The sequence below is a fragment of the Peromyscus maniculatus genome, chromosome 3 (assembly GCF_049852395.1).
Source record: "Peromyscus maniculatus bairdii isolate BWxNUB_F1_BW_parent chromosome 3, HU_Pman_BW_mat_3.1, whole genome shotgun sequence".
Taxonomy (NCBI): Eukaryota; Metazoa; Chordata; class Mammalia; order Rodentia; family Cricetidae; genus Peromyscus; species Peromyscus maniculatus.
The window spans coordinates 3,856,402-3,873,363 of NC_134854.1; the positions used below are offsets into that span (position 1 = coordinate 3,856,402).

At 39.6% G+C, this 16,962-nt stretch overlaps 1 protein-coding gene across 1 annotated transcript in view; it reads left to right on the forward strand.

Moving 5' to 3' along the window:
• The first annotated feature begins 1,908 nt into the window (after nt 1-1,908).
• Slc13a1 (solute carrier family 13 member 1) overlaps nt 1,909-16,962 on the forward strand; it is an 82,087-nt gene continuing 67,033 nt past the window's right edge. Inside the window, exons 1-2 of the mRNA XM_006988395.4 lie at nt 1,909-2,062; nt 16,240-16,368. Coding sequence (XP_006988457.1) covers nt 1,964-2,062; nt 16,240-16,368 — 228 coding nt within the window. The 5' untranslated portion in view covers nt 1,909-1,963. The remainder of the gene's footprint in view (nt 2,063-16,239; nt 16,369-16,962) is intronic.

Consider the following 16,962-nt stretch of genomic DNA (forward strand, 5'->3'; position numbering starts at 1 on the left):
AATGTTCACCTGATATTACAACTTAATTCATATACAACACAACTGTTGTATGTTAAAATAACACAAATATAGTATGTCACAGAAGTTTCAGTGTGTTTCATGGGAATTACTTTGCCAGCTGGTTTCTGTCTGTGGCAGCCAGAGAACACAGCTGAGATTAGGTGAATGGCTGTGTGGGAGAGGTGAGGCAGAGGGTGGACACTTTGTAACTGTGGGCTGAAACTTCTTGTGTGGACGCCCACAGGGGAAAGGTGGAGTTGTAGCTTCAGGCCACAGAATGAGTCTCCTGAGAACCTTCAAGTGCTCTCCTCGGCCTCTGTGTCACTGAAGTGCCGCCTCGCTGAACACCGCATAGGTCCTTATTTCAGTTCAATGGCACACGAATGCCTTTTCCTTTTTTGATATCATTTCACAAAGTAATATCCTCTAAGATGAGAAAGTGAAGTTCAAATGGTCGCACCAGGTGGTCTAAGAAAATCAGAACAAAAGTTGGCTTCAAAAAATCGAAAAGAAAAAGATAAAGGAAAAAAAGCATGTGATGAACTAGTCAGTGACTTAGTGGGAAAAATAAGTATAATTCTGGCAACTCGGCTCCTTTAATCTGTTCTTAATGTTCTTTATTATTGCTACTTTGTGGATAGTCACTATTATATTACTGTCATTATTCAAATGGCAATCACCCTCTCTTTCATCTGTGAATTTTTTTATATGATGCACCATTCTTATCCAGAAACTTTTTTTTCTGTTTACTTGTCTAGTTTTCCTGAATCACTGTGTGTAATTTGCCTGGAATGTATTGTTTTAGCGGGAAAAAAAATTCTTATTTACATCAATACAGGGACTATTACTGAAATTTTTTTTTCCTTGACAGAAAGGTAAAGCAGAGTCAACACTAATATGTAATTAGAAGTCTGGTCTAAATAATAACCATACATTATATAACAGTGAAATCTGTATCAAGAGAAATTCACTATAAATTATAGGAGGTCTGGGAAGCGCTTTCTTAATATCTGGGGCTGAGTGCACAGGTGCTTAGTTGAGCCTTAGTGGATAATACATTTACAACTCAAAACACACTAGAAAAACCCTAGTCATTCCCTATTCCATGTTGTAACAGTTTTCGTCAACACACACACACACACACACACACACACACACACGTACACGCACACACACACGCACACACACACCTTGAATGGCCCCAGTGAATGATCTCTGTACAGCTCCCTTGATAATTATACAGCTAGTGCCAGGGCAATAATACCAATTCAAACCCATAAAGATCTTAAAGGTGAGGGTTTATATAAGGCTCATTTTTGTTTCTTACCAAAAAGAGCTATTAACATCTCCAAGAGGCACAGAGTACTTTGCTTTTATCAGTTTTTCCTAATGCTGACTCAGTACAGGACCTGAGAAGCCCCCGGAAAACTCACAAGCACCAAACACCCTTTCTCTTACCCACTCCCCCCCCCCCCCCCCCCCGCCTCCCCGCACTGAAATCCCTGCTGTTGGTGTTGCTATTTCAACTTAGTCTGTGGAGAAATACGGAAGGTATCACCACGATGGTGACAATTCCTGCTAGGAGAAGCCAGGCATCTTGCAAAGGGGGAGGGGGATAGAATGTGGACAGACTCAGTTAAATTCATGATCTTACCTTCTCCTGGTCACTCCAGGCTACAGTCCAGTCACTGTGCACTCAGAAAGAGAGGAAAGGAACCAGTATTTTTTTTCCCCCTACAAACCACACAAGCAAATGGTCTTTGAGTACTCAAGCACTTTTGGGCTTATCTCTCTGTTTTAATTATGATAGTAAAACAATAAAAATGAGATTTAATTTTAACTAACATTGGTGTGTCTGAGGCAGTAAGTAAAGGTGATAGGGTAGAAAAATATTAATCCAGGCTGGTTATTTAACATCTGCCTGAGCGTGAGGAGGACACTGTTGAACTACCTGCTCAGGACAATGAAACTCCTCAATTATGCTTTGGTCTATCGCCGCTTTCTCATTGTGGTTCTCAGTGTTCTCTTTTTATTGCCACTACCTCTCATCATCCGCACCAAGGTAAGTAAGTCTGGAGCACAGACTGGCACATTTCTTGAGCTATTTAGGTTGTCCTTCAGTATTGATAATGGTCTGGTTCAAAACTGAATGAACAGTAACAATCTATGCTTTGCTAACTATTACATTTGGTCTATTTTCTTTGTTTTTAATGGTTAGTCTTATTTGCTTCTCAGCATTATTAACTGGAATAATTAAACATAATGATCAATGAGAATTGTTCCCCACCTGTCAACTAGATGAAAGGAAGAACAAAAGAGACAGAGCCCTTTAGGTCTGATCTTTCAAGTTATCAACCTGTAAGGAGCACCATGGATAACAGTCCCTTCCCCTGAGAATAGGCAATAATAAATTTCTGTATAAAAGACTAACAGGGATGTCCAGTCTTGTGACATTGTGACAGGATGCTGTTGTCAGCTACAAATGTGTTGTGCTGTATTCTTAGTTATCCGAGGATACAGGAGGCCTGTGGGCTGCGAGTTAGACAGCCCTGGGCAGAACAAACAGCAGTGTAGGGTGTAGGGTCAGCCACAAAACTTCCCAGAAATTTAATTTCCTCCTGGAATAGCGACACCAAAACTGTGAAGTTGTTTTCCAGGTTAATCAGAAAATGTAATAAATCATCGTACCATGCTTTGATCATTTCAGATTTTAGCATACTTACTTCAGTGTGCTGATGACTATCTTTTCAGCTGGCTTTTTGAAAAGAATCAGTCTTTTAAGTCCAGAATATTAATCTCAATGAATTCCCCGTGTTTTGGTGACGTGATCTGAACTAGCAAACACTCAGCAAGCACCTCCTCTGTGCCAGACACACGTGTGATTTGGTGGTAGGAGAACAGGTGCTGGAGACAGGCTCTCTGCTTGAGATGCCGTATTTAGCATTTGCAAGCTGTGTGACCTGAACAACTTACATAACCTTCCTGTGCTTCTGTTTTCCCATGAGAGCAGAGTCACAGTGGGCTTGTTGTGAGGATGAAGTGAACAGTAAGCAGGGGACTCCACGTGTCCCTTGCTGTGTTGCCTGCCCAGGTAGGGTGATCCTTACCTCCTGTGTTGGGCGGTCCCTCTACTCAGTAGTAGAGAACCTACCTGATGCTCTTTTCTCATGAGTACCATTGGATTAATAAAACAGAGTAAGTAATTGCAATATCCTGGGTGCATCAGCTTCTCTCAGAAGTCTTAGCCACCTATTTGGAAATCTCTGAAGAAAGTTCATATGCAGTAATAGAGTATTTTATACTCAGCCAAGGCTCTCTTTACCTGCAAAGCCAGCAGAGCAACGACTGTTCCTGCTTCACAGCTGTGGGTGCTCCTCTGCCAGGCATGATCTTTCTATTGCAGCTTCCTACACTTAATTTCCACTCATGAGCATAGGCAGCTGTGTGGCACTGGTAGACAAACCAGATAACAGAACCGCCTCCCACACACAGAGCTCTAATTCAGCTCCTCCCCATTGCATTTGTAAGTCTGTCGGTCTATCTAGCGTACATAATAATCTCTTTTTAAGCCCCCTGATCTTACGACTCTCCAGATGTGGCAGAATCTTCTCATGGGCACATTTTGATTCACACATTGGTACTTGCCATATTTTAACATGTCTGCCTTTAACATTTCTCGACATAGGCCCTTAACTCATTGCAGAGAACACAGGAAATTAAACCAGAGTCAATCTTGTGCCATGGCTACACATCATCTGTGCTGTACTTCTGATGTACAAATGAATCTCACTCCATTTACCATCTATAATTTTAGGGGAAATAAATATGAGCTCACTGAGAAAGAAAACAAATACATAAATAAAAAGCAATAATATGAGTTCATGATTCACTAACTGGAAAGTGTGTTATTGCTAAGAAATGTACTCATTGATTTTTCTTTTCCAAACATGCAGTGATAAAATTATATTACATTTATACATTAGCCCAAGTACATTGAGTGCAAAGTGAAGAGCCCCATATCACACTGCCTTTATGAATGTATTCCTCTTTTGTTTCCTTCTAATCAACTCATTTGTTAAAATTCAATTAATGTTAATGAAAAAAATTTCCCAACAGTATTTCATTTTTTGGCTATTTTGAACAGATATTTTATCATTAACCAATTGCTAACTAAACTTAAAAGAGCATTATTTTAACTCTTGAAATGAAAGCAGGAAAAAAGGTATGAAATTTAATAGAGGCTTATATTGACAAGGATGTACATCAATTTGCTGTTAACATTTTGTTACTGAAGTGAGGAAGCCTACACTTGTAGAGACACAACAATAAGTTAATAGAAAAATCAAGCAAAACCAAGTCCAATTTGTCCTTTAAAAATACAATGAATCTATGTGACATAGAACCAAGAAGCAATGAAACACTGACTGATATTTTCATTCTTCTACTGGTTACTGGTGCTTTTAGGGACTGGCCTTGTCTCCTATCTCAATTCCATCTATAGCCAAGAAAGTGTCATCAACAAAGGGACCCTCAGAGAATTTTGAAGCAACGTTAAGAGGGAAAGAGAAAGGACATCTTTACAGCACACTCCTCTCTTCTAGGCGTTCTGCCAAATGCTTTGCTCAAATTGTCATATTTAACCTTCTAGCAAACCAACAGACGATGGCTGACATGCCAGCATTCTCATTTCACATTTGAAGGAATCTGTGCTCAGAGACACTGAATACAACAAAGGCTGAGAAACTTGTTTTGAACTTGGGTTTTGTCAAAACTCAGAATTCAAGTGTTAACAGGTGTTTCGGACTCTTCTCAATTTCGTGTTTTTGAAGGCTTATTCCCTGTGGATTGTTAATCATTTATCAACAGCTCAGGCAGTTCTAAACATGATAATGCTCCCAATAAGTCAAAGAGCAAAGGAGACTTATCCTAGCCATTTCCTTAATTAGCGTTATGCTATTTAGAGGCTTCAGGTAGAAAAATGTCATTGCATCCCAGCACTGGTGAAAGGTCTTTTGAGAAATGAAGCAATGAGCCCAGGGTGTGCCAGTTTCTGATGTCACAGAGTCCTGGCTGTATCACATGATTATGTCTGCTTGTTAGGTTATGGTGACCCTTTTCTTGGCAGTGCTCACTGAGTCATGGCACTGGACTGGTATCTTCATGCCGTTTTGTTGAAGAGAACTCGGGCCCATGTTTTTCAATGCTTTCACTGGAATGGTATTTTATAAGGGAGGAGATTGGGCCTTAATCCTGAAGCTTCTGGGCCTAAGTCAAATAGACGACCAGATTTAATTTTTAACCAATTGGGTATCACTATTATTCATTCACTCAAAGTTTTCAGATTAAAAATAAGAAAAAAAAATGTAAGGAGTTTGCCATAATCTGGTTGCTTGTGTTTCCAAATACTTGTCAGAGTCCATTGTCTGACAGCAATGTTAATTACAAGTGAATTTCTGCATCTCTATTACTTCTGTGTTGGTAAGAAGTTCAATTCCAATGCATTGCTGTAGATGCTCCTTTAGTAAATTATATCTTCTTATGAATCTGAAATACCAGAAACACTTCTAAATTCTCACCTAAACACAAAGGTACTCCCATTTCTTCCCCAATTAGTAGTCACTGATCAGTAAACAAACTTCGAATGCAACTGCTATTTATTTAAATTAAATAGTCACAGCAAATTTTTCTCACTTTAAAGGAGAAATTCCCTAAATATTCCCATACAGAAGTCTGTTAACACTGAACTAGGTGGTGTGCCACGGTTTCATTTATTTTCTCTATGTAACTGTATTCATTTATGACTATTTCTAGCCATTTGCTAATTTTAAACTCTTCAGTATGTGTTCAGTTTTATTTCCATTCTTATTTTTATAGTATTTTGGCTTTTCTTGCTATTACTATTTATGAAACAAACAAACAAAAAGATTAAAAGGAAGATCAGCTAAGGACATAGCTCAATCAGGGCAGTTCTTGTTTATCATCCATAAAATCCTGAGTTAAAGGCTCAGCATTTTTTATACAAGGTGTGGTAGTCCATGCCTATAATCCCAGTACTTGGGAAGTAGAGGCAGGAGGAGTAGAGGTCAAGGTTAAGACCAGCCCTGGCTTCACTAGATACTGTCTCTATAAATAAGTAAATAAATAAACAAGCCCAGATTGTTTGAGAAGCTGTAGGAAAAGCCCAAGCTACCATATATTATCCCACTGGGTGTATTTCTCCAAAGTATGCCTCACTCCATCCAGCTGATGCACTGGCTATTATTTTCACAATAAGGAGACAGGGAAACAATCATATGGGTACTGAGAAACATTTACTAGTTGATGGATTGTAAAATGCTGGTTACATTTCAGTTTTAGGTACTTCTGGCTTTTTTGTTTTTTTTTTGAAGAAATATTTTACAGCAAGATAGACTCAAAGGGAGAAGACAGTGGGAGGTCATGATACAAGTAGGAGCCCTACACCCACCCGTGTGTCCACTGATGCTTTCCCCTCCATCATTCTTCCATTCCCGAGGATGTTGTCTTTCCATCTAGACTTTCCATTCTCCGGTCTTGTTGTACTTTCATTGAGATGACAATCTCCATTTCTCCTTTTCATATATCATCTTTTCACACCCACTTTTCCAAATATCTCACCAGAGTACTAATTTCAAAATACCTGCTTGATCCAGTTATGATATCCAGTCAAGCATCTTTGACATTGGTGGAAAACAACTTCGACATGTGTCCTAATAACCTCCCAGATCCATCTTTCACAGTCACTATTTGCAGTCCCTAGAGTACCAGTGAGTATTCCTGACCCTTTCCCTTTGCACACGTTCTTCCTGGAATGCCCTTCTCCTTTGTCCTGCCCCCCTTGAGAAGACAGGCTCGGATTGATGCAAACTAAAAAGAATCATCATGGCTACTCTTCTTTTAAACATAGCTAAGTTGGCCCCTTTGTAGTGTGTATTCATGTGGCAGTTATCTTTCCTTTATAGACTGTAAGTGCTCTAACAGAACCATGCAGATTGTTAACCTGTGTCCTCTAGCCTCAAATACAGGGCTTGTCACACAGATAGTAGATGGCAATGTTGATTGAGATTTTCTTATGTGGCAGAAAGATTTGAGATTTAAGTTACATCTAATAGTAAAAATAGGATTCACATTTTCCCTATGAGCTATAAGGTGAGAGAGGGTGATGAGAGGAGAGGGTTTCTAATACAGAGAAAAGAGTAGAAAAGAGACAGAGCAAGAACATGGCTCTAACAGGAAGATGCCTGACCCATAAAGCTCATTTTGGGGTATTATGTATTTTTAAATTAACATACAATATATTAAACACACTATGGCATTTTCTTCTATTAAAATACACTTTGTTGCCTGGTGGTGGCAGCAGCGGCACACACCTTTAATCCCAGCACTCGAGAGGCAGAGCCAGGTGGATCTCTGTGAGTTCGAGGCCAGCCTGGTCTACAGAGCAAGATCCAGGACAGGCACCAAAACTACACAGGGAAAGCTTGTCTCAAAAAACAAAATAACAAAAACCAGAAAACCACTTTGTTATGAAACAACACTGATGCTGAATAGTCTTTCTATCAGATCTTGAACAGGTATGTTCACTTTGATTTAAGCCATTGTGTCCACATTTAAAACCAAGCAAGTACTCAATAAGATGCAGCTTCCCTGGACCTGTAGTAGTTGCTTGCACCAGAAACTTGACCCATGATGGACACTTAAGATGCCAAGAAATGCAGGTCATTTGCTTTAAGCTTCTGAGATAAGTGTAGCCTCACCTGTCTTCCCTTATCTAGATAATTCTAAGTTTTCTAAGAAAAAATTTTAAAAGATTTTTTTAAATTCATTTTACATACCAACCACAGATTCCCCTCTCATCCTTCTTCCTGCTCCTCCCAGGCTTATCCCGGCCCTCCTCAGTCCACCCCCCATCCCCTTCTCCCAAAGGGTAAGGCCTCCCATGGGGAGTCAGCAAAGCCTGGTACATTCAGTTGAGGCAGGTCCAAGCCTCTCCCTCCTGGCATCAAGGCTGGGCAAGGTGTCCCACAATAGGTAAAGGACTCCAGAAATCCAGCTCATGCACCAGGGATAGATCCTGATCCCACTGCCAGGGGCCCCTCAAACAGACCAAGCTACACAACTGTTTCCCACATGCAAAGGGCCTAGTCTGGTCCCATGCAGGCTCCACAGCTGTTGGTCCAAACTCTGTGAGCTCCTGTGATCCCAGGTTAGTTGTTTTTATGGGTTCTCCTGTGATGACCTTGATCCCCTGGCTGGTACAATCCTTCCTCCCTCTTTTCAACAGGATTCCTTGAGCTTGGCCCAGTGCTTGGCTGCGGGTCTCTGAATCTGTTTCCATCAGTTACTGGATGAAGGCTCTTTTATGACAATTGGGATATTCACCAATCTGATTACAAGAGATGGCCAGTGTAGGCTACCTATCCACTATTGCTGGGAGTCTTAGCTAGGGTCATCCTTGTAGATTTGTGGGAGTTTCCCTTGCACCAGGTTCTATCTGACCCTAACTAGATATGCCATGCTTTTTTGTCACTGTGGGAGGCCTGTATGTGGTGATATTTTATTTGTGCACCCCAATAAAGCTTGTCTGAGGTTCAGAGGAAGAACCAACCACTATATTAAGCATCCAAATCAGGCATTGGCAGCACACACCTTTAATCCCAGGAAGTAATATTACAGGACACAGAAAGGTATATAAGGCATGAGGACCAGGAACAGAAACTGAAGAGGAATGGATGGAAGTGGGGAAGGAATGGGAGGGGAGGAGGGAGAGGAAACTGCAGTTGGGATGTAAAACAAAGGAATAAATTTAATAAAAAAATAGTTAACTGCAGGACAAATCAACTTACCAAAATTAAATATATTTCGTGAAAAAAAAAAACAACTTGCCAAATGTTTCCAGAAGCTACCATTTAATGTTCAGACAATATTTAACTGTAAGCAACTGATGGAAACTATGAAAAATGAAAGTAAATAAAGAGAGCTCATGTGCTACAAATTAAAAAAAAACACACAGAAGTACAAGTAAGAATAGAAGACTGTTTAAAAAAATCCTAGGTAGATATGTTAAGCATGAATAAAGGTAGTCATAGAAACTGAAAACAACAAAAATAAAAAATCTTAACTGTGTTGGGGGTTTTGAGTTGTTCTAGGTAGCCAAATTCCCCAGAAGAAACTCCTCTTTTTTTGTTTGAATCCATTTCTCATTAAGGATGAATCTTACATATCAACTAATGTTTAAGCAACTTACTGTGACAACATCACACATGGTAAGATAAATAGCATGACCATATCAATATCATGGCTCAGGTTCAGTCAGGAGACACACTGATTAGGGAGTTATTTATTTGGAAGATTCTCCCTTCCTTATGCCTGAGTAAGCTGGGGTAATTTTGCAGTTGTTTCTTTAATACAGGGAGCTTAAGGTATTCTTTTGAGGGTAAGCCTTTTTCTAACTGTACTTTGTTTGCCTTGTCTCCTTGTCACCAGTTTACAGCAAGATTGGTAATAACAGCTCTACAAGATGTCTGAATTGGTCTCATGTCCATCATTAATTTTATATTTTCTTTTTTTTTTCTTTTTTTGGTTTTTCGAGACAGGGTTTCTCTGCGTAGCTTTGTGCCTTTCCTGGAACTCACTTGGTAGCCCAGGCTGGCCTCGAACTCACAGAGATCCGCCTGGCTCTGCCTCCCGAGTGCTGGGATTAAAGGCGTGTGCCACCACCGCCTGGCAATTTTATATTTTCTTAAGGTATACTACATTCTACATCCTGACCTTGAAGAGTCAATACACCAGTCTTCCAGTACTTGAAAATGTAGCCCAGTGGTCTGCCAAATATTAAGGAATAGATACCAGAAAGTGAGGAAATCTTGCTCCAAGGGCTCTGAGTGCAAGTTTTAAATGTCCTGGAGGCCATGGGGTCAATCAAGAGAGCAAATCAAGGGACAGATAAGCTTCTTGGGTTAGATAGCTTTGGTCTAGGTTTCTTAAGTATCTGGCAAGAATCATCTACCCACCAAGAGCAGAAGGCAAAATTCAAGGAACAAAATTCTCCAAGAATGTCAAAAGATAGCTAAGAACAATAGAACTATCTAAAACTATGACCCCCCCAACAACCAATGAGAGGGCAATGAAAATCTCAAGAGCTTTGTGTGTCAACTGTAGCAGGTAGGGTATTTCTCTTACCATCGCTATTCATGGACTCCAAGAATTATCTTTTTCTCATATAAGAAACATCTACTGTCCCCTAAGATTAGTCTCCATAACAACTACCACAATTGTCCTACCATACTTCTATGAATGGGAAGTGAAATAGTAAGGGCCTGCCTGCAACATTGGCTACACACATGCAAAAGAACTCAAGAAGAGGCAGGGTTGAGAGAATGCTCAGGAAGCCACAGTAGAGGCTCCAGTCTGAATTAGAGTATCCTGTAGGTTAGGGTATACGATTCCAGTGCTATCAACAGAGAAATGGTTATGATCCATAGAACAATCTAGTGGGACTAAACTACACAACTGTCATGGAGAGCAAAGTAGGTCCATCCAGCTGAGCACCTAGAGGACATGAGAGTTAAGCTCAGCTGTGGATCCAAAGCAGGCACCTGTGGTGAAGGAAGATCTGTTAACAGGCAATAAGCAGTTGTTTGGTTTGGGATATGGATGGAGTGTGACTTTCTTGGCCTCACATACTGGAAGGTTGGCCCCAGTGTGATGACATTAAGAAGTGATAACACTTTTAAGATGTAGAGACTAGTAGTTGATAATTACAAGGGCGAAGTCATATGAAAAGACTATTAATAGTTCTGTGGGGCCCTTATTAGTTCCCACAAGAATGAGTTGTAAAAAGACCAGGTCTGGACCCTCACTAGTCTCTGGTTTCTTACTTGGTCACATCATTTCCCTTTCCATTTGTTTCCCTATTGTGATATTAACCATCACAGGATAATCATGGCCTCCCAAAGTAGACCATCAATATTGGGTATTTCTAGTATAACAATGGAAAACAGAATAACACACAGGGTGTAGACCAGTGAGGGAAGTACAAGAAGGCCTAGCATGAACATATGATTCTAATTTTTATTTTTCAAGTAAAGCTCAAGCCTATTAAGGCAAGTTTGAGAAAAATAAAGTGCTTTACCACATAGATCAGAGCCCTTATTGAAAAACCATAGAAATTAAAAAAGAATGATAATATTGTAAGAAAGAATTTGAAAAAAACAGCAATAGAAAAGGAGGCTGGGATTGTTTTACATTGTTGTACCAACAACAATACTATAAATTAGCATAACCATCTTTTTAGAAAATAGAAATACCTAATAAATTTTAAATGAGCTTTTCCACCAAGAAATTTTGCTACTTGTTTTCTGTTCTAGGACTGAAAATCTTTTGCCTATGTCCCTATGGAACTTAGGCACAAAGATGTTTTTCAGCCATATATTATTGAAAAATTGGGAAGAATTAGAAATCTGTACACACAAATACTATTGTATTCTTTAACAGGAAAATTTGACCCACTTAAAATAAATTTAACAATAGTTATACATGTCAACATAAATGCATTTGCAATGTAAAATATTGAGTGAAAATGATACACAAGTAAAGCACTGTTTAATTTTAAAAGTGCATGTTGGGGTTGGGGAGTATCATTGGGTGTAGTGTTCACTGCACAAGAGTGATTATCTGTGTTTGGGTATCCGCACTCACGTGAAAGCCAGGTGTAGTGGTCTGTATCTGTAACCCCTGTGCTGGCAGGTGGAGACAGGAAAATTCTAGGGCTCACTGGCCATCTAGGTTAATTCAGATGTTGAGCTCTAGGTCCACTAAGAGCCTGTCAAAAAAACAGAAGAGAAGTGTTTGAGAAAGACATTCTAATGTGAGCCTTTGACACCCACTCCCATACATGACTACACAGCAAAGTGTACTCATACACAAATATGCAGACACCACACACAAAGAAAAGAAAAAAACATAGTTATTACAATATTAATAGTCTTGCTGACCTTCATTTCCAGCTGGAGCAAGCCTTCAATTCTAGCACTTGGGAGGCAGAGGCAGGTGGATCTCTGTGAGTTCGAGGCCACCCTGGTCTACAAAGCCAGCGCCAGTATAGCCAGGACTGTAAACAACACAGAGAAACCCTGTCTAGAAACACCAAAGAAGAAACACGGATGGAAAGTGACAAGCCATATGGTAGGCAGGGCACATCTCGGGGAGGAGTCCAGGGAAAGGGTACAAAGGAGCGACTGACGAGTTTTTTCACAGAAACATTCTGTATCTTAAAAAATAAAGTAAACGTGGCTGAAAGTCCATGCTTCTTCAATGTGATAAACAACTGCATCTGTTATGTAATTTTTTAACTGTTCTAAATATTTTAGAAACTTGAAGGCTCTTTTAAAACAGACTGTGCCAAAGCTTTAGCTTGATGTTTTTCCTGTAAAGGAACAGTGTCTTCCCATAACACTTCCATCACCCTTAGTGGGAGAGAACCTTCCTGCAGTAGGAAAAGGTAGAGGCAGACAAGAGCAGGCAAGGGAGACGCACAGGCAAGCATCCTAGGTTATGGGAGAGGGCGTCACTTCCATGTGATCTCGTGGAATGTCTTATGAGCGTATAATAAACAGCTTCCTCTCCCTGAACAAGTGTCATTTCCTCAAACCAATTATGTCTATGGAATCTAGAGACTTGAACAGGTGAGCGGCATTTTTAGTCCTGAGGAAGTTCATGAGCGTTTTCTGTCTTCCTTTTCCTTCCCTTCCTCCTTTCATTCCTTCTCTGCCTCCATTTTGCTCACTTCACATATGACATTTTGAAAAACCCATCATGGATTTTGAAGGCATTTTGTAACGTCTGTGATAGTCATAATTCCAAATAGGTCTTTTCTTCCTGTATCTTCTGTCATAATGTATAAACAAGATAAAAAGAGCCACTATGCTGGTTTCTGTCTCTCCGTTGAAGAATTTATAATAGTAAAGGACTTTTCTTGCTACAGTTGCAGTTTATTATAACAGCATCACAAGCATTGCACACTTCTGCCAGACTGTGGAGGGTGGCTTCAGGTGGGGAGAATAATTCCCTCACTCGACCTAGACAAGAGTGACTCTGTTCCCTCCTTATTCAGACCTTCAGTTTCATTCAGTCATGGAACATTCCTGTGATCAAGGAAAATTAGCTAACAGAGACAACAGAAATAGGGTACAATTATAATTCCATTAATTACTCACATGGAAAAATTAATGTTCAAATGCCATTGTGGGAAATTCCATGAATGAGATACAATTTTGAACTGCACATTGCAGGATAACAAGACTTTCCAAACAGCTTATAAATTCAGAGATTTCACCTGACAGAGAGATATTCCCTACAAGCAGGATTCTGGACCAAGACGTAAATATGAGAAGAAAAGACTGAGTGATCATATATCCCATAGCTTTTGAATCTTCACTCAACAAAAATATCACTTGGTTACCTTGAAATTGCTCATCTTGCTTCAGTATATCCAAGAACAAGCCAGCATTCTACATTTCTTGCAAATTCCCAGATAATCTCAATATTGCTGGTCCATGGATTATATGGGATATATGCAGAGAAAGCCAATGAGCAAATATGAAAACTCAGGGAGAAGGACACAAGTAGGAAAGTCAGAATGAAGAGGGAATGGATTGCTACTAGACATTGACTCAAATACTAAGGCCAGAAGGGAAGCAGATGAGTAGGCAGTATGGAAGTGCTATGTGGAACTAGAAAGCAGCTGTCACTCTGTAAGATACAAGTTCTTTTTGAATCTGGAGAATTGTTGCCATGTCACAATGTCATGCTAACATTACCCTGTCTCTCACTTGCTAAAATCATAAATTAACTGTATTTTAAGATAAAATCTACTTATTTATAAATCTTGAGTCAAACTTTTATATATATAGAAATTTATACATATATAGAGAAAGACACAAGTATTGTGAGGCAAACAAATTGAATTTGCTTGTTAGACTTTCAACTATTTCAAGTCATTCAATGAGGTCAAGAGTCCATAATTCAAGCAATGGGTAAAAAGAAGCACTTGGGGAGGTCCTGACTCTTCCCAGGAGACGACCTAGCTAAATGTTGTGAATTAGAGTTTGATGAAAAGTGAGCAGCAGGGATCAGATCCATACATCAAAATGGTCTAAAAAGGAGACTATTTTGAAACAGTTTTGCTATGTAGACCTGGCTAGTTTCAATCTCATGGTATCCCTCTTCCCCATGTCTCAGTCTCCCTAATGCTAGGACTAAGAGTGTGTGCCACCATGTCAAGAAGCATCTTTGCAAATAAAGAATTGATGTCAAGAAGTATTGGGATAAGTCTGATTGTTAAGTAAAGGTGATTGTAAGTTGAAAATCCTGAATTATCAAAAAAAAAAAGCAACTGAAAGGTGCCAATTCAATGAAGTCACAGCTGTGTTAGTTAAAATATAAAAATCTCCCCAAAAAGGTAATCATTCAGCAATTGAGATTTTGCTTATTGTTCTGTTACCAAAGCTGCCCCATCTGAGTAGATTGGGGCGGTTGAGGTAAAATGTCAAGCCCATGGCACAGGTTAGATGTGGTGACCAGAACTTGTCAGCCTCCTTTGGCTTTTCCTTTTATTTTTCTGATGCAGACTGTTATATGTGGATGCTTTAGAGTGTTGTCAGGGTGAATGGGCCTAAATCTAGCTTTATCAAAGAGAGTGATCAAATCAAGCTGAGTTCTTAGATGACAGTCTGGAAGCTTGCTTCTAATGGACATGGGTGGAGGCAGAGGGGCAGAGTTGAGGCTTAGTGTAAGAACAGTGAACAGCACCAGAAGACTGGTTGGTGGGAACTAGAGAGCATATGATAGTCAAGGGGTCCATGTTGTCTTTGAAACCTATCTTCTTGCAAGTACGGCAGAAAACATAAAGTTGTAAGAAAAGGTTTTGGGGCCATCTAAAACGAAATACACAGCCTTCCCTCTACACTGGCATTTTAAACTAAACTAGTGCCCACAGATTCTCTCTAGACCTGTTTAGAAGGATTCAGTCAAGGCTCTGCTTTATTTTGTTGTTTTTATTGTTTGTCAGAACTACAGAGGCAGGCCCTGTAAGAACTGTCAACATCAAATACCTTTATTCTTCTTCCTTTAAAAATGTAATGCAATGAAGATATGGCAGAGTCTGAGCTTATTAAGAATCTCTTAGATTCACTGAAAGAGCAAGGATGCTGGGGAGCAAATGCCCAGTCCAGAGGATTCAGACTGATGCCAGTGCATCATAGAGAGGAAAGCCACATAGTGCACAGGCCTGAAGAAAAGACCTCATCAAAACCCTAGCCACAGTCTCTCAGTAAATTTCCAAACAACTCTGAGTTCTCAGACAGCAAACAGCACTAGAACAAGCAGCAGCAATGTAATGGATGACAACATTTATTGATTGTTCAGCACGTTTCAGGTGATTTCATACCAAATTATACAGGTTACAGATGGTTATAAATTTAACCACTTCCTTTTAGTGCCCTAAAACAGAAACCTACAGTTTTCAACTAAGCAAAGCAACAGATTTCATTAAGATTAAGATTCCCTTTGAGCTTTCCTGTGCTGTTTGTAGTAACTCAGCTGCTTTCCTCAAAAAGCAAGTTTTTTTTCTAAGCACACGATCCTCTGCACCCCCAGATTCATGTGCTTAGAAACTGTATTCAGGCTCATCTGAATCAGCCACATATCTCATGTGCTTGCTCTGAGATTCACTACAGGAAGTCTTTTCTTCTAGGTTGATTTTCCACTTTTGTTTAGAAAGTATGGATGCAGTTCCTAGCCAAACACACACAGTTAAAAGAGAAAAACAATACAATTAAAAGAAAGACATATCATGAAGAAATGTCTACAGTCTTCCTTTTTCTGCACCCCAACAATACTCAGAGAACATTTGAGATGCCAAATGAGCGTGAAGACAGACATCTATATACACTAATTAGAGCACAGAAAATTGACTCTAAGATATTCTGTTTTGAAAGAAATATGAAAGAAAATAGGGAACTTTTTCTAGGTTTCCAGTTTTCATGTTTATTAACTTTTGCTCCAAAACCTTTAAAAACAACTATCTGGTGGAAACTTAACAACACAGAAATTTTCACAGCTCCCTCTCTCTCAGCTCCATCCAGCAAATGTGGTCATGATTTGAAGGGTAATTTCAGAGGCTACTTTTTTCAACTTATGCCTTGTCTTGATTCCTTGCAGGAAGCAGAATGTGCCTATGTCCTCTTCGTTGTTGCCATCCTTTGGATCACAGAATCCTTCCCACTGTCAATCACAGCTCTACTGCCTGGCTTAATGTTCCCCATGTTTGGGATCATGCCTTCTGCACGTGTAAGTTCCCCTTCAAATGTCAGAATTTGATTGCTTATTTTATGTGGTGACATGGTTTGAGAAAAGTTGCCTTTAAAAGGAGCCATAATCCTGAGGTAAAGGGGTCTTCATAAGTGCCCCAAATCTTCAGGTACTCCCTCTCTGACATTCTGCATGTTTTTTACCTCTAAGGGACCAACAGGTCAGAACTTCTTGAGTCACATGTGTCTGTAGAAGAGATGTGTGCCCATCTTCTCTTGCTGACATTTCTAGCTTGTGCCTTCCTCCTAACAAAAGGGGCTATTCATTCACATCCTGAATAATCTTGTACTATTCCTCAGAATTTGAACTGACAGCATCAAAAGAAAAGAAAAGAAAAGAAAAGAAAAGAAAAGAAAAGAAAAGAAAAGAAAAGAAAAGAAAAGAAAAGAAAAGAAACACTTTGTGCTTTTAATGAAGAAAAGCCTTCCCTGTTTTCTTTTCCAGAAACCTGGTATTTCAGAAGATAAAGCCAAATTAACTTTCATGGGTATTTCTGTTTTGTTCTTGCTGAGAAGAGTTTATTCATGCTGAGAGCTGTTTTTTACCTTTATGAAGTCTAAGAGTTCCCATATA